This window comes from Coloeus monedula (assembly GCF_965178545.1).
Source record: "Coloeus monedula genome assembly, chromosome: 8".
Taxonomy (NCBI): domain Eukaryota; kingdom Metazoa; phylum Chordata; class Aves; order Passeriformes; family Corvidae; genus Coloeus; species Coloeus monedula.
Window position 1 is genome coordinate 21,513,223 of NC_138788.1, and position 18,592 is coordinate 21,531,814.

General features: G+C 40.7%; 1 protein-coding gene across 1 annotated transcript; it reads left to right on the forward strand.

The window, feature by feature from the left end:
- Positions 1-4,400: 4,400 nt before the first annotated feature.
- On the forward strand, positions 4,401-17,724 carry LOC309575407 (lipase member M-like; the record flags this gene model as incomplete). The annotated part of the gene is made up of 10 exons (XM_082285824.1): positions 4,401-4,468; positions 9,287-9,398; positions 10,518-10,635; positions 11,327-11,525; positions 12,033-12,142; positions 12,845-12,981; positions 13,492-13,638; positions 14,666-14,737; positions 16,260-16,331; positions 17,467-17,724. 10 exons carry the CDS (start codon positions 4,401-4,403, stop codon positions 17,722-17,724), a joined length of 1,293 nt encoding a protein of 430 aa, XP_082141950.1.
- Between the last annotated feature and the right edge of the window lie 868 nt (positions 17,725-18,592).

Here is an 18,592-nt window from a genome sequence, read left to right on the forward strand (position 1 = left end):
ACTTGTGCCCATCAGTCATCACAGATGGAAAATTTCTTGTACACCTGAAAATATGGCTGTTGCTTCATGTAAACCAAGTGAAGGTTACCTGAAAATCTGGTCTTCATTATTTACTTACAGTTTTGTAAATAAAGCAATCTTTAGCAGATTGAGATAAAACACTTCACACAGTCCAGACATGATCCAGCAAGAAACTGGTTCAGCCAAAGTGACTACATACAAAGCCTGAGTTGAATCCCAGAGGCAGGCAAGGTTCTCAAGTGCATCTGAAATGGCACTGAAGCCCATTGGTTTCTTCTTGCTGATGAATCCAGGATCTGATTACTGGTGTGCTGAGCAGCCCCTACTTTTTCTACACTCCACTCTTTGTCTAGAGTTCCACAGGTAGCAACGGCCAAGGATTAAAGAAAAAGGAAAAAACAGAGACAATAGTGCCTGAAATTCTGTAATTCTGTAAAAAAAAAAGCATAAATTCCCTCTGAGGTGAATTGCCATGTAAGGGAGAAAATCGCCGCTGTGAGCAGAGGATTGCATGAGCACATCCTGTGCGTATATACACCCTGTGTTTATGATTTTACCCACTGGTACCTGATAGCTACCACATAGAGAAGTCAGTTTGCTGTAAGTAATTATCTGCCTCTGGTTTGGATTTAAATTTCTAGTAAATAAAGTCCAAGGCTGTAATTCTCTGCAGTCCCAAGTGAAAATTATAGACCAGTGGTCACAGAAGCCATCTCAGAGCCGATCTGCTCTTCATGCTGCTCCTCTTCCCTGGCACCAATGGCAGCATCACATGTGGAGAAGGCATCACGTGTGGGGAAGGCATCATGTGGGAGATCTGCTGATCTGGGCAATGCTGCAGTGGGGAAGGCAAGGCTGTCTCCTTCCTCAGATAATCCCAATGGCCCTCCCCAGGATCCCTTTCTAGGACTTGGTATGGAGACATGATTCACTGCTGCACAGTCTGGAACAACCTCCAGGGTGCTGAACGTGCCAGGTGAGAATTCACAGTACACAAAATGGTAATGATTCTTTCCACATACTTTCCAAAATCCTTGAAGACTGGGAACTCCCATCCATTTTGGGGTGGATCCCATTTTCTCTGAATTGGTCTAATTTCAGTTCCTCCCTTGTTAAAATTGAACCATGCTCAGCCATGCAGAAAACAGTGGCACTAACTTCAGGGTGGCTCCCAAGCCAATGCCTTCTGTGGAAACAAGTGCTTTCTTATGAAACTAAAAAGGCAGGTACCCAGTATATGCATCACATACAAATTTGGCACTGTACATTGCCCATAATTTTAAGGGTGACCCTGACTGCAGAGGGTCCATTATATCAGAGTAACTCATTTATTAAAATACTTGTGCATGTCTTCATTATTTGAAAATTACACGAGTCTGAAAAAATCTTTTTTTTTGCAATGGCACAATCCCTTTTCAAAACATGAAGATGAGCAATCCGACAGGAGTATGGAAGCATAAAGTGATTTTATTCAAAGGCTTAAGGGAGGATGGTTTAGCTGCCTTCCTAAGGGAACAATGTTCAGGAGATTATGCTGCCTGTGTGTTTGGCTGCATGTTCCCTGGCTTTCAGCACAGTCCTCCACAAAATAATTAAGGCTTTGTTGTTTGATAACAAAAAGTTGACGAACTAGAAGAGAAAGATATGATATTGTCAGTGTCCTGACCAGTAAAGACTGCAGCATGATTAGGAAATTAGAAGAGGAAGAAGGGGAGCAAGAGAGATACCCTAACCTTTGGAAATATTTAAGTGGAGCCTGCAATCAACTGTAAGGTACAAACTGATAGAAAACCAAGATTGCTTCATCTAGCACTCAGAGAATGATTTATTAAATGAAAAAAAAATCTGATAGGACGAATTAAAATTTTTACAGCATTGCTAACTGCAAGAATTTACCTGCTTGTTAAAATTTTGTTTAAATATTTTATTCAGATATTTTATTTTTCTCAAGGCAAAGAAAAGTGACGTATTTATCTTCAGTATTCCATTCTCTTAAGTCTCAGTAAAATTTGTAATTAGGACATGATTTATGATTTATATGAAAAAAAACCTGACGTCCCTTAGGGCACAAAAAGAAGGATTTCAGCCAAAATTTTCACTTATTTATTTGAATATTCATTCAGATTAACAAGATTGCATCTTAGAGTTGTTCAGACAAGTAGCAGGGAGAGTTCGTGCACAAAATCCTCCTAATTGGAGGTGCCAACTGAAGCAGAGGAAGGAAAAAAAAAGCCCTGGAGATCAGAATTACTTAAGATTGAACAACAGTAGTGAGTGGCTGAATGTCCCAGTTGTTAGACAAGGACACCAGACACTTATTTCAAGATGTCAGGATGAGCTGAGCAGGACTGTGGATACAAGTGCTGACTCGTTTGGCTGGACAGTGCTGCAGTGGCACCAGGGAAAGCAGCAGCAGCAAGATGCCAGCCCAGCTTTGCCAGCTGAGGGGCAGGGCACAGCGTGAGGGATACAGACCCTAAAGGTGATGCTGCCAGGGCCAGGGCTTAGCAGGTACCCTGTGTGCTGCTCTGTAGGGCTGCTGCTGGCTCAGACCAGAATCAGCCTGAGGATCACCACACCACTTGTTGGACAGTGAAGACCTGACTAGTTGTTCTGTTGGCTTTCAAAAGGAAAATACAAATTACCAGCTTTTCAGACCTCTTCTCCTCTAGTACTGGAGTCTCTCCACTGCAGATTGACAGTCCCACTAGCAGAGAGGGACACAGCATCCTCTTACACAGACCCTGGGAACTCACCACTTTTCAGATGGCCACTACTATCTACTTCAGGGGAGGGAAACCATCACAAGACCCCTCTGCAAAGGGATCTTCCTACCTCAAAACCCTTTACAAAATGTTTCCAAAGCAAAGAGGTCATCCTGATCATCAAAAAGACAGGGATTTCTTTTGTGATGGTAAGAATTATGCCCTTGTCTGATATCGTTTGTCTTAATGAAAGAACACTTCCTTGTTTAATGAAAACTTTTGATGTCTAGTGCAACATTCAGTGGGGCAGAGCTTGAAAGAGGTCCCTAAGTTTCATTTGTCCTCTGTGCAGTGTTGTGGAACTATGCGTTGGCACTAACATTTTAGAAGTTAACTTCCTTCACGTAGCAAGAGCATGAAATATTTTGTTGACATAAGTAAAAGGGAACATGTAGGTTCTTCATTTGGTTTGGAAAAGTACTACTTTGGGGTCAGGAGGCAAATTTTGTCTTTATAAGGGAAAGCTTCCATTGAAAACACAGACTATATTTGATAAGCAGCTTTGCTATTTAAAGTGCATTTCTATAACTAAGGTCAAAACACTTCGATCATGTCCCTTTTGTGTTACAAAAGATCAAAACAATATTCTGCATCCCAAGTACAAAGTAATCATCTTAATTTTATAATTACTATATGTTTGATTTTTCATTGTTTACAGTAGATTATTTCATGTGGGAAAATGAATGTTGATGCTCACAGCAGACCAGTAGTTTGCATTGGTAACTGTATCTTCACTTTTTAAACAAAAAGGATCCAATCTCTGAGTAAGCAAAACCTGTGCTGTTTCAAAAGAAATTCCTACTGCGTACAAAGGTACAAGTGAAAAATAAGTGCTTTACAATTTGGAAAGACAGGTCTGTGATTATCTAACCTGGTGCCATAGTAAAAGTTAGGGGGAAGTTGGTTTTAATGCGTGAAAAGAATGGACAAACCATGATGGAGATGATTAGTAATGGAATTCATATTTGATGAGAATTTTCTAGCAGGAAGAAGGCCAGGAGAAAGGTGTTCATGGGAAGAGAGACAGGGGTCCCAGCCCACTCTGGGCTGCTGCTAAATCAGCCCCCTCTCAACCCAGTTACAGGTATGCAAAAATCCCTGTTTGAATGGAGGACAGAGGTTTTGTGATGCTGTCACTAACCCCCCAGCACCCCCCCTTCTGTCCCACAGCAAACCCATTACTTTAATTCTTAGGATTAAGAAAAACCCAAGCCACTCTGCCCACAGTCCCTTTGACCCCTTAAAAATAGCAGCGTAGGTCCTGCTGATGGCAGTACTAAGCTGACCAGAGACTTCTTTAGTCTGTGCTTACCAGTGCTCAGTGGCCCATGCTCAGCGGGACACTGCTGCACACTGAGTGCAAGGCCTGCATAGTGCTCGTACTGCTCCCAGCTCTTCTGCCAGAGGATTTCAATTCACACTCACAAAGCTTTCATCCAGCAGCAAGTGCAAGAGAAATAAAGCATATGTAATTTTCAGCTTTCCACATGTGTAGGCAGATGTGTAAACTCCTTTTTTCTCTAATTATAGTTGATACCCATGGGGGTGACAAGATACTGCTCTATACATTAGTACAAAATTAGCAGAAGGATACAAAATAATTGACTGCAGATCATGAAGCAAAACAGTTTGAACAATGCAAAGCTCATAAATCGCAACACAGACTTCATCTACCCTCAGAGGTGAAGATACCCTGGCTTGCATATATTTCACAAACTTCAGCACCAGCCAGAAAGTGTTGTGGAAATAATTGGTCTTTTTGCAAGTTGTATTTCCCCTGGATAAGTTAACGGAGAGGCTGGTGCTGAGTTTTCCATGTGCAAGCTGCCGCTTCTATGGGTGACTGACACTTGAGCAGGAGGGCAGCGCTGCCTGGGATTTTATCAGACAAGGCACCAGCAGTGTGAGCAGCACAGACAGGCATTCAGCCCTCTTTGTCCATCATGAGCCCTTCCTTTTGACACTTCTTACTTTACCTTTGTAATGCAAAATATGTATAATTATCTAGGTGCCAACGCAGAGCTACCTCACTCATCACTTACAAAATACTGTGCCACTCAGCCCAGTTGCTGGTAATCCTCAGGCAAGCACATTGACCTTGATGATGACAATCAGAAATATTTTTGCAGGCCTGACAGAGCTGAGAAGAATCTCTCATCCAAGCAGGGCCTGTTCTCACTAGTGCTTTATGCTTCTGCACTTCTGTCTCTGTGTGTATGGACTCCACTAAGAGCACTTCCTTCGCTGTTTGGAGGTGTAGGGTCCATTGTTGAATAGGGAGGCTCTGCCTTCTCCCTCCAAACAGGCCTGTGCTGGGGGCCAACAGCACTCCACCCAAGGCAACAACATGGGGTGGGTAGCTGAGGGCAGTTGTTTCATGCTGCTGGGAGCAAGGTATTATCCCAGGGACTCAATGGAGAGCACACTGTTAGATCCTGTTCTTAGTTCTCAGTGTTTTTCTCACTCTCAGGAAGCAACTGTTTACACCATTATGACACGAAATGTTTTTAAAGCCATATGAGTGCACAAGGGGATCCTTCTGTTTTTGCTGCTATGTGTTCCCTTGGAGACTCCCGGACAGCAATTTCACAAAAACAAGTCTGTCTCTCAATAAAGCATACCTCCCCTTAAAGGCCCTCCTTAACATACTTAAAATAGCCAAACATTTCTGATAACTAAGTTCGCTAGCTGCATGAAGAAGCCAAAAGGACATATTTGATCCATGATGAACTGCTATATTCAGCTGTATAAAAATATCTTCCATTCCTAAGACATTTACAGAGCCAGGTCTAGTTCCTGCAGTAGGAGGGAATGGGGAGAGCAAAGAGTTTACAGAAAACACAAAAATGCTAGGGATTATATGCTGTACATTGATGGGGGTTGTATCCATAAAAAGCACTGGAAAGAGTTGAGGCTTCATAAACTGAGCATGTAGTGCACAATGTATATAAAGGCACTTATTTATATAAGGGCACCTAGACTGACCAGTTTAAAGTTTGTTTACATCTGACCATGCTTGTGAAGTTGCAGCCACAACTCTCACAACAACATCTCAACCTTTAAGCATTTCCACTGAATTCCACACGTGGTTATAGTGTGAGTAACTTCCACTGAAACCTGACAATTTACAGCACACTGCGCATGTCTGTTTTTTTAAAAAAATCAGCCCCACACTCACCCAAGCTCACCTTTGCCCATCTCAAACCCTTCAAGCACATACTGCCAATAACCTGCAATGACTTTATCCAGTCGTTTGCTATTTATGGTATTATGCCGTGTTTGTGCGATGTTTTAGTGAGGTTTTTTTGTTATTGGAGCATTGCTTTGCACTAAAGAATGAAATTGGCTTTGTTCACAGAGAGTTAATATCACATCTTAATGACTTAGAATAGCATGGGGTACTCAAAGGCAAGTACACATTTAAACAGTTCACTCACAAAATTCATGTTGAGCTTCAAAAGACATTGAGACTTTTAAAAGGGGGAAACCTGTTTCTCTTACAGGAAAGATGAAAGAACTTGGAGTGCATGAAGGGAAATAATGAGAAGATTCAAAAAAAACATCCCATCCCATGTGTAGAATCAATATTTGAAAACACTCCATGTTCTAAACCAGCTCTTTGAAAATCATTTCCTCTCCTAATTCCCTGCCAGAAACTGAACTCAGACATTTCTATTCCTCTTTGAAGACCTGATAACAAGTCTTGTAGAAACACGTCTTCTCCTGAGATTTTCTTTCATATTTCTTTCTGATCTGTAAGTATTAAAGAAAATAACTTCTGAGGATATATTAAATATTTCTGATCCTAACCACAGGTGGTACTGCAAGAAGAAAGCATGCAAGTTATCATATAAATAGAAATATCAAATCCTGCTCAAAACCTTGTTCACTGTTTGTGTTAGTGTTTAAGCTGATCTTTTCTATGTGGATGAACAGTATCTGTGGGACAGAAAGAATAACTGGAGGAACAAAAACTGGTAACTGAACAAGAAAGAGTTATTAATTTCAGATTTAAAAATACCTGGAACATGCAGAATTAAAAACCCACCAGCTTTTTAACAGAGCACAAAAGAGAAAAAAAAGAAAGAGCCTCAATCATACTTCTGCAAAGTTTGTATTGTCGTGGTGAGGACACCACTCATGGTGGAACATGGCTGCACTAGGCTTGTACTCCACAAAAAGAAGAGACTTATAAAGGTCACTGTCCTGAATCCCTTAAAAAGGACCTGTCTGAACTCTCTGTTCAGGCCCACCTGATTTCCACTGCTGAAAAATTTTGGCCCACTCAAACTATGCTTGAGACCACTGACACGTGTGCCCATCTTGGCAATGCTTTCTGAGTCCATACAGATTATGGAAAAGCCTTCTAGTTTCATAACTATTCATTTAGGGAATATACATTCAATTCTATGGCTATTTAAGAGGTGAAATATAAATGGAGGAAAATCTCCCGAAACCACTACAGCAACAATGCAGAATTTTGGAACAGCAACGGAAGCATTAAAAGAATAAAAGAAAAATATGGGCACTGATATCTGTAGAGGTATCAGAGTTCTTTCCATCCTTTCCAGATAACATGAGAAGCTGGAATTGGTAGGTTGCTAGTGGAAGAGAAAATGCTTGCAGGTCTACTGACAATTTCATTAGGTATGATAAGGTGTATCTATGAAAATATTTGCTTTGAAAATTCCTGATCCTGCTCTGCCACTCTACAGAGGCTGGTATTCTCCTTAAAAGTCCAGCAATCTGTGATAGCAGAAGAGCCTTGTTATAGCTGTGGTGGCTAAGGAGCTGAAAAGCACGAGGTCAGGGAATAAAAGGAGCCACCTCTCTCTGGTGCAGCATTAGGGAAATGTTGAAGAGATAGTAGAAGGAATGAGGGGTGGGAAAGAAACAGAGGCTTATTGTCAAGTTGCTGCATGATTGGGGAAAAAACAGTGCATGACCATCCTTTCACTGCCAGCACCGCTTCCAAACAGCCAGGAATTGACTTTTCATTCCTCTGCAGCCACAGCTGCTCAGCCAAACACATGACTTCGGGCACAAGGTCAGTAATGCTTTGATTTATTTTTCATCCAAAACTGGTGAAGGCTTCACAGGAGCTGCAAAAGATGGTATCAAACCTGATCTTGAGGAGCTGCTTTATTATTTGGGAACAAATGTGTTTCATTGTGTTGTTTTGCTTGTAAGACTGGTAAGTGAAAGTATGACTACTTCTTGGAAGATTCCTTGTGGCTAAAGAGATTCAGGCCTGGCTCACCTAGCCTGAATTTAGATAACTCTAGGATAGCTGAAGAGGTATGGGAAGATGGCAAGCGAGGGAATAAGAAAGTGGTAGCTTTAAACTGAAAGAAAGGATGCTATCTCAGTAAAACAAAGGTTTCTAAATGTCCCTTTTTCTACAAAAGCAGCCAAGTATTTTCAACACAGATTGTACAGATTGCTGGTACAGATTGTACCAGCATTGTAGTTCTAGGAAGTTAGCATATAAATTGTTCTGCAATAAGAAAAAAACCCATTCACATTATTTGGGGAAAAAAGTTTAAAAGTCTTCTTGATTAGGAAAACAATAAATGAAATAGATTTTTTGGCTGAATCAGTCTGACTGAAAGATCTGTAACTGAGAAAACAGAAGTTTAGACGTGGCCTCCGTGGGGTTGTATAGTGTAGAGAAGATGCTAATTCAAACACTGCATTTTCTTTGAGCTTAGACTATGGAGGTCTTCACAGACAGTGGAGCTGCTATTTGTGCATCTGAGCAGGATAGCTACCTCTCAGGTTTTTTTGTTCCTTTTTTGCTTAACAAAACTGGATGTCCCTGCACTCAGTCTCTAGCATTACATTTAGCAAAGCTTTCTTTTCCTTTCTCCATCCTCATCCCATGGAGTGGATAAATCTTGTCGTTGAGCAGGTTTGTATAAATTTTGCTAGGCAACTATAAAGAACTGCTTTATTTAGGTTCCTAAGTTTTTAATTAAATGATAAATATTTATAATTTTTATTTTCAATTGGTTTTGCTTTTTTTCCTCTACCTGTTCAACAATTTGGTTGTCTCCACTTTGAAAGCTTCACTGTAACAATGATTGATTTACTTACGAGTTACCCAATAACTCTGTGTTTCTCAGAGTTAGCCAGAAATGTTTCCAAATTCACCTACAGATCAAATGCATGGCATGGTAATGCAAGTGACCTACTTCTCAGACAAATGAGTGAAATCCATTTCTCCAGAATCTTTGCTTCTTTTCTTGGATTCAGACACATTTGCCATGATCAAGAGCAGCATCCTAGTCCAAACCTTAGCAGAGAGCCCAGGTTGCTGCCCAACACCCTCAGATAGGTGTTTGAAGTCAGCTTTTTCCTATTTAATTAACAAGTAAGGAGTACCAGACTGGCTCTGTTCAGTATTAGACAGCACTTTCCTCATCAGAAAAGTACAGAACCTGTCTGGACTGCAAGTGCAGAGCAGGACTACTGACAGATGAACATATTGGTTTTTGCAGAGAGAAGATATGGCTGTTTGTTGCTGTTACATACTTGTTTCAGGGAATTACTTACTCAGAAGAACTGAGAAGAATGAAGAGAGCTGTGCATCCTGAAGCCTTTATGAGTATTGTAAGTTGGTTGGTGGAGTGACCTGAGGATGGATGTTACACATGACAGCAGAGGGGTTTCTAAGTGTTAGAAATAACAAGGTAGATAAGCTGCCTTTATTTAACCTGTCCTCTCTAGTCACTGTGTATGCTACTGATTTCTTTTCTATTCTCTTCTGTCTGCATGTGTAAAAGCCCATCTTCTGTCTGATAGAAATTAAAGCAAATAGTAAATGTCCAGACTTAATTTCTTTTTAAATATCAGTTACCAGCTAGCTATTGCTGGCACTACCTACCTATCTGAAAAAATTATTATGTAGAATGTCAATATTTCACCAGCAATGAAGTCTATAAACAGCTAGTCGTGACCAGCAGAGACCAAAAATGGCCAGCTTTTCAGAAGAACACCTCTTGCCAAGCAAGCTTACTTAGATCTTTAATCACTTGTTAAAATCCTGGGGGCTCTGTCCTGCCTGAAAAAATACTTTGAGTAATTCTCTGAGTACAAGTTATAAAGACCAATCCTCTTTTGTAACAAAAAAGGTTGAAAATTGCAGGTCAAAAGCACTATTTACTTCAGAGCTTAAGATGGGCTGTGCTAGGGATTTCCCTTGCAACTGTGCAACTGCCTGACCTTTTTTTTCCATAATGTAGTCAGCTTTTCAGCAGTGCTCATTGCATCTAGGCTGTTCACAATACTGTACTTGTGAAGCTCTCTGGATTCCTCTGAGGGTAGTTTAAACAAGCTGGTTCCAGGCTGGGTCAAAGCAAATCAGAAGCATGGCACCTGGGCAGCTCCTCGTCTCAGCCACACGTCTCATCCCGGCTCATAAACTCCTGCTATGAGCTTATAGTGATTCTAATATCACCAGAATGCAAGGGCTTGTGATGATTGTATGGCAGGAGTGTAATACAGGTTTTTTATGACATATTTTAACTGTAAAACCCTAGTAAAACCCTAGATATAACATAAAGAAAAAGGAAATTTATTGATGATTTAGGGTTACATACATTCAAATGCTTAATGTATGTAGGTTAAATCCCCAGTTGTACCTGCTTTCTAACATTTCTTCATTGTGAATATCTTATAATATATGAAATGGACTTGTGCAAGCAAATGCATTTGTACCTTCTCTCCCAGAGTGAGCTCATTACTTACAAAGGGTACCCCAGCGAGGAGTATGAAGTGATGACAGAAGATGGTTATACCATTACCATTAACAGAATCCCTTATGGTACTCAGAATCAAGGAAGCCCAGGTACAGTTCTTTAATATGACACAAAACCAGCCTAGATAGGGCATATTCTCAAAAGAGGTACCCTGTATTTGTAAAACATCCACCAAAACTTGTATACATAAGTGAAATTTTAACAGAGAGTTCTGGCTGCCCTGAACAACCTTCAAGATCTACAGAATTAATGTCAAGGACACCTATTTATAATAAAAATCCACTATAAAATGAAGCATATGCTTCCTAGTAAGGGTTGGTGAGTAAAACTTTAAAAAAAATTAAAAGTAGGATAAAGGTTGCCTAATCAGCTTGTTTTGCAAAAGCTTTTCCAACCTCTAATTTTGTTTTGCTTTTGCTTACACCTGGTTAGTATCAGTGTCTGATTCATATTTTGGGTAAAGGAAACCTCTAAAAACAGTCCCACACCTTCATCTCTGCATCAATGTTGAGAATCTCAAGCTGATGTGGAAGAGCTATACAAACAATGACCAGAGGATGCCAAGTTAGTTTTCTCTGGTGTCAGGCAGATCTTTCCATAAATTCTTACAGAAGCTTAGAAGTTGTCTTTTAGAGAAAGAGGTGTTTTGTTCTTATGATTAGTTGATGCAGGAAAAAAATCCCAGTTTTGAATAGGAGACAGTAATGTCCCTGAACTACCAGGAAATGAAAAGACAAAAACAATTACAAACTCTAGTTTTGGTTTTGCTTTGTTTCTCAGCTTCAAGACCTGTGGTGTTTCTCCAGCATGGATTATTAGGAGATGCTAGTAACTGGGTCACAAACATGCCCAACAACAGCTTGGGCTTCCTGCTAGCTGATGCTGGATTTGACGTTTGGATGGGAAACAGCAGAGGGAATCGCTGGTCAAGAAAACATCAAAAGTATTCCATTGATCAAGATGAATTCTGGGCTTTCAGGTAGACAGAACCACTGGAGGGGATATCTGTTGCCCATCCTTATGTGTTTATTTCAGTTGGCTAAATCAGGGATTTACATATGCTACTTTTTAATAAACATTCTTTACATTCGCTTTTGCTGAGGTGCACCTATAAAAGCATGTGAACTGAAATAGCAATGGAGACTGCTTTAATTACTGCTTGAACAGGTTCTTCAACCTAGAGGCAGAACAGCAGCAGAATGACTCAGAGGAACTTGCACAGGCCATCTCCATGCCATTCCTCAGCCCTGGAGCCACTTTTGGCAGCTACTTAGAAATACTAGTCTCTATAATACAATAACCCAAAAGTTTTGAGTAGTATCTTCCATATCCAGTGCCAGAAAAATACAGAACTTAGAACAATTGAATGATTCACTAAAATGTTCAGATTGTTCCTTTGCTGACAAGCCATTAATAAAAATGTGAATTCAATTTAAAGTCTGATTTTTAATTTATGCATGCCTCTCTTTCAATCTCCTGCCTGCAGTTTTGATGAGATGGCAAAGTTTGATCTTCCAGCAGCAATAAATTTCATTTTGGAGAAAACAGGACAGGAAAAGTTGTACTATATTGGCTATTCACAAGGTACTACCATTGGTAAGTTACACATAAGAGAGGAATTCCTCAGGAAAACAGGAATAAATGTGATTTGAGATACTGAGTTACTGAACGTACGGTTTTCATTTACTCTTTGTAGATGTGAAATAATGTGGTAGTATAAACAATTTTCAACATGTAGGCATTTAAAATTTGTTATACAGATAATAAAACATAATGGATCAAATGCACTGCTGCTGGAAATCTGTCAACTAAGAATTATACAGGAAATTATTGTGTGTGGGCCACGCAAATTGATTCTATCCAAGATGCAAGGGTGTGCCCAACAGCAGCTGGGCAGTTAACCAAAATAAACAAAACAGGAAGATGAGAGTACAGAAAGAGAAGTTGTCCAGCTTAGACCAGATGTACAAAATTGGATTGACCGGAAGAAAAACAACTTCTCCTTCTAATAGTAAAAGAAAGGCATGAAAGTACATCAGAAGTGTACATTTATGTTTAATCAAGTCTGGAAGAAAGCTGCAAAATAAAGAAATAAATTTCTCTGAATAGGAAAAAAACCTACAAGCTGGTAACTTACGGAGAAGAGGGATTTCATACAAATCTAGTCAGGACCATAGTTTCTGAACAACTAACGAGGTTGCTTATGAATTTGGAAGTGCAGAATAGCATCTATTAATACTGTAAATAGTCTAATGTAAAAATGATTATATTTTTTAACTCCTCTTCTTGTTTTTTCAGCTTTCATTGCATTTTCAACAATGCCAGAGCTGGCTCAAAAAATCAAACTCTACTTTGCATTGGCACCTGTCACTGCTATTAAGTATGCTAAAGGCCCAGCAACAAAACTCCTCTACCTTCCTGAAAAAGTGCTCAGGGTATGTGATACCTTGGTTTCCATTGTTTAACCATATACTTGCTTGTTCAGCTCTTTAAATGGATAAACAGAATTATAGGGCTTTGTGAAGTTGACTCATTTGCATGTGGGTAGGTTTACCTTGTGGCTGAGGCCTTCAAAAGTTCAGACTGGGCAATAAGAAAAGCTTTCAGTCCAAGGCAACAGTGCAGCACAGGGACAAGTCACCCAGAGAGGTAAAGAGATGCAGGACCTCAAAGGTTTCCAAGATTCCTCCAGGCAAGGCCACAACTGATATACAAGCCTAAACTATGAATTGGAGTTAGCATTAACATATCTCTTCATTAAAAGTGATGTAACCCAAACTGAGTAATGCCCAAGCAGGCTGATGCAATGGAAAACCAAGTAATTTCTCACTTGTTTGTGGGAAGATCATCTAGCAAAAGGAGAAACGGCAAGTAAGAACCACTGAGAGTGCTGGAGAAGAAAAGTGTGCACATTCCTAAATGAATGTTGCCTTTGTATTTCACAGGGTATGCTTGGCAAAAGAGAATTCCTTCCCCAGACTGAGTGTCTAACAAGGATAATAGCCCCTGTCTGCAGCCACCAGGCTTTTGCCAGGCTTTGTAGAAGTGTCTTCTTCAATCTGGGTGGCTGTAACCTGAAAAACATTGATGTGGTATGTATAATTTTACCAGTTCTACTGGGAGTTTAAGCTTATGCTCCCAAAACTCACCCTCTACCCTGCAGTGTAAATTCTGAATTTCTATTAGTACCACATTGCAGGGAACAGTCCCCACAACTGGACAGCAGTAACTGCTGATTGCCCTATCACTAGCAGGGAACCACTGCCTCTCTCCTCAAAAGAACATTTGGCACCACTTCTGCAGTCAACAGGTGCTCAGAGCCCCCCAAAATTCTGCAGTCTGCCTTCTGCCAGACCTCACCCAGGACACCATATCTTGGTCCATACTGTGGCTAATAGTCTGAAAAAGAAGAAATAAAAAGCCTACAGGCTTCGCATTTTATCTTTGCAACAGACAAAGGAACACACATATTCCTCCTTGTCCTCATTCTCCAAGCTTTGGACCATCAGGGATGTGCCCAGAGGCACAAAATAATTTGGGGGGACCTGAGGGAGAGTTGGCAGACACTGGTAGGAGAGTATTGGGACATACCAGCTATGTCCAACTGTAGGTCAGATCACCTGGGAGTCAAAATTTTGCTCCAGCATTTTTCAAAAAATGCCTCAGAGTGCATTCACTAAGGAAGGATCACACAGCAGCCTGTTAAGAAGCCCCTGCAGTGCTAGGGTGTGTTTTATTTCAAATAGTTTTATATTCCTCAGGCAGTTGCTTTGCTGTTCTGTCCAACAGTGATCTCTCACACAGAATCTGACACAGAGTTCTGAAAAAAAAACCACGCAGATTGGGGTCTAAATTTCTGGGTTTGTATTCTATCTCACTTACATGTAGACTCTTTTAGATTCTCAGTCATCCTGGAAAATGCTCCGGTTAGGGATTCCTCTTTCAGTGCTACTCCTAGTCTGACACATTGCCACCTGTGGCGTAAATCTGAGGGAGTCTCAGTCGTGCCACTCCAATTTCTGTTGCTTTTATTGGTACATGACACTGCTGTAGCACATGTTTTGGTGTACCTCTGCATAGAAGGGAAGAAGAGAATGCTCACCGAGTATTTTCTTTCAGAACCGAATCAATGTGTATATTGCCCAAACCTCTGCTGGAACTTCTGTGCAGAACATAATCCACTGGAGTCAGGTATGAGCAAACCCCTGGAACACAACATAGGTACTCACCTCGAGCTGAATAGAGAGGTACAGAGATAACCAGCTGTGAAGCCATGGCTAGCTTCTTGGAAACACATGCAACTTGTGGTTTGCAGTTGAAACCTCAGTTCAGAACACTATTTTTCATTGCTCCTTCTTTTGCCAGCAGGATAGAAATGCCTTGTGTGACACAGGTACATTTGAATCCAGCAATGAAGTGCTGCATTTGTGTAAAAACACGGAAGCTGTGTGTGAAGGTGTACATGGCTCTTCTTATTGTGCATCCAGTACCTTTTATAAATGATGTCCACGGTTCTGTAAGGAATTTTTCTTAAGGAATTAGTCATGTTTCCAATGTGGTGTCAAGAAATGAGCAGGACTTAGGCTGCCACATAAATGATCAAATTTTACTTTTAAAACCCTTGTAGTTTCTTTTCTCTTTCAAGGCTGTCAGTATCTGGACAGCAATAGAACCAAAACCACCTTATTTAGTAGATTATTTGTATCCCTTACCTACAAGGTACTGCCATAGTACCTCTTCAGCAGCAGCACTGATGGGAGCTGCCTTTCTGCCTTTGGGCTCACACTCCAAGGATCCACAGAGCTGGGCTCCCTCGGAGGAGCCTCTGCAGCAAGGCAGGTTTCCTGGCAGCAGCATGGGCTCTGGAGTGGTGCAGGAAGCAGCTGCGAGCACAGAGAGCTTGCAGGAGTGTTCCTGCACTTTTCAGCACAGCAAAAGCACCGATAAGTTTGAGTGATATCTGCACAGGCACTTACTCAAAATCAAATTATATTTTTGGCTGTGAACTCACATTAGGCAGTAGGTTTGATTAAGTTGCTTTTGTAACCATGACCTAGACCTGTAAAGAAAAAGGGTTACAAAAGCAGAGTGGGGGGAGCTCTGACAACTGACTCAGATGTAATTGAGTATCTAACCACAGACTGTGAGCACAAACATGCAGCAGTAGTACTCCTAAGTGTTTGTTGTCCTTACTGTTATTACAACAAAAGGAGCTAAAGGAATTTCAATACTAAGATTCTGGTGAGGGTCTCTCAGAGTAGTTACAACCTATGTTGTAGGTAAAGCCAAGAGGGGAAAGAACTAGAAATGGTAAATTCTGTATTCAAAATAGAGTGAGAAGAGAAAACATAAGATGGAGCCCCTCGCAGAGCTGAGTGTTGCCAACAGAGCTGAAAGAATAGGACAAGGCAGTAGTGCTGAGGTGAACTTGCTGACAGCAGTTGTTAACAGCAGTTTTACAAACTTGGACAAATTGTCTGTGAGGACATCTTTGGGTCTTTCTGCAGGAGATGTGGTTTTTTTCATTGTGACAAAAACATTTGACTCCTTTTCACTGTTTGACACTTAATTAATTTACTGTTGGCTCCTTCATAGCTCTTAGAAGAACTTCTTTTGGGGCTTTAGATTGAAGTCAGAGGCTCATCAGGGAAAAAACACAAAAACTTCCCAAATTATGGCTTTATAACTACCCTTTTCTTGTTCATCCTCTCAGGAGGCCCGCTCGGGGAAGTTCCAAGCTTATGACTGGGGCAGTTCAAAGAAGAACATGGAAAAATACCAACAGGTATGTTTTGGTGAAGCAACCTTGGACAGCACAGAAACATACAAGAAGAGAGCAAGGATGTAGTAGGAGACACATTTTCAGAACATAAGTAAATGAAAATATTACTGCTTTTCATTTTGGAAGTCAACAGAGAAGGCATGCAAGCACTAGTGGCAATAATAAATTTAAGACATTTTAAAAGAAAGAGAGAAAGAGGAAAAGCAAAACTTTTCAATTAAATGATCAATAGGAATAAGAGGAAGTAAGGGCAGAAAAAACAGAAAATTAATTTTGAAAAAAAGAGTACCCAGAAGAGAACAAAAACATCTTACCTACTAGTGGAACTGAAACAGATGGCAACATTAGGAATAGGAAAACTGGAGAATTAATAGCCACCCTTAGATTCTGGCAGCCAGAGAAAAAAGGACTTTGTCCTCAAGCAGACCCTGAGGAACATCTTTTCCATTCAAGACTCTAATCCCATCTTTGACTCTTCTACCCTTTAGTCTCCACAACAGCCTGTCATTACAAGTTACATGTTTTAATGATGACTTGCATGAAACACAACTTCCTTTGGCTTGCCTTGAATTTGCTTGCTCCTGGAAAGACATGGGATGCCTTCAGGTTTTGTGTTTGGTCTAATTAATTTTAGTGCTCTCTCTTCATGCTATTTGGGTTGTATAAACCTGTCTCCTGTCCTTGCTCTGACGTCTCTTTTCCAAACACAGGAGTCCTAAGCTGCTTTCCCTCTCCTCCTACAGAAGCCATTTCATGATCCTTTTCATCCTTGTCACATGCTGTGTTTTCTCTCTAGCACATGTCTTCTGGGGCTGACCAGTACTTCAAAAAGACCATGATGGGGGTTTATCCAGAGGCATCCTGACATCTCTGTCTTGTTCAGGCTCCTGCCCTAGGATCCCACTTGAGAGGGCAAAGACCTAACAATAACTGTTTGTCAGCTCAGGAGGTGTTTTACTTTTGGCTGTGCTATCAGTTGGGTAATCCCTGTGAGCACAGACTGAAAAGGCAAACAAGGGAACTTCCTTCCTCTTTGGTTTAGACACCTCTACTTCGAACAGTGACAGAAGAAAGCCCCAAATTAATGTTTAAAGTTTGCTGTGCTCTCCTGGACGTTCATTCCTGTACTGTTTTTCAGACTCTTCCTCCTCTCTACAACATAGAAGAGATGACTGTACCAACTGCAGTATGGACTGGGGGGCAAGACATGCTCGCAGATCCCAAGGATGTGGCCATCTTATTGTCTAAAATTAAGAAGCTTATCTATCACAAGAAGATTCCTGAATGGGCACACCTGGATTTCATCTGGGGATTGGATGCACCTTTGCAAGTGTACAATGAAATTATTGACCTGATGCAGAAGTATCCTCAACTCACAACCAGAAGACTTACCTGACTTGTTCAACAGCACAGATTCACTGGGTACAATAAACACCTTCTGTTGCATCTGGAGTTGGGGAAAGGGTTCCTCCTGCCCTCTACATGTCATTCCAATGCCTTTTGCACCCTGATAGTGCACTTCATATTTTCTGGCAACCTTGTGGATCTGTAATACCTTCTCAGTTGATACAGATTTGATTCTGCAATAACTATACTTTTCTAACAGAGGACAGGGTTTGCTTGCAGCCTACTCTCTTCTCTAGACTGTAACAGTAATGAAAGCACTTCCTTTCTCTGGATACATTCTGTGATCTCTAGATGTTTTCCATTCTTCATAATATTTCTCTGTTTATTGGGCTGACAGTTATTTAAAGGCATAGTGTAATCAAAAACTTTTTCTAACAGTTGTGATATTGTATAATTTTATTATTAAACAAGATGATGAGCAGAAAGCAGAAACTGAGTTCATACAAAAAGAACACCTCACTCCTGAAAAGAATATGATTTGTCTTTGTTTGAACAGGACTGGTCACTGTTTTCATGAGGAAGAGCAAGGGACACAGGGTAGACCCAAACGAAAACAGTAGCCAGTCTCATGGTTCAAGCATGCACCCGGAAGATGGAAAACTTGACTTCAAGACCCACCCTGAGACAGAGAAATCCTTGCTGACTCAGTCATTTTGGCAATGGCAGCACTTCCATGGGACACGTAGTTCAAAGTTACACCTTGAACCCAGCAGAAACCTCACACCTCCTGCTGTTTTACATGTAAGCTACTGGCTGTCACAGAGCTGAGATGATCTAACCTTTGTCATGGCTCTGAGCAGCCTCTTTGGCATTTAAACACTAAAACAAAAAGTACCCAAACATTGTTAGAAACAATC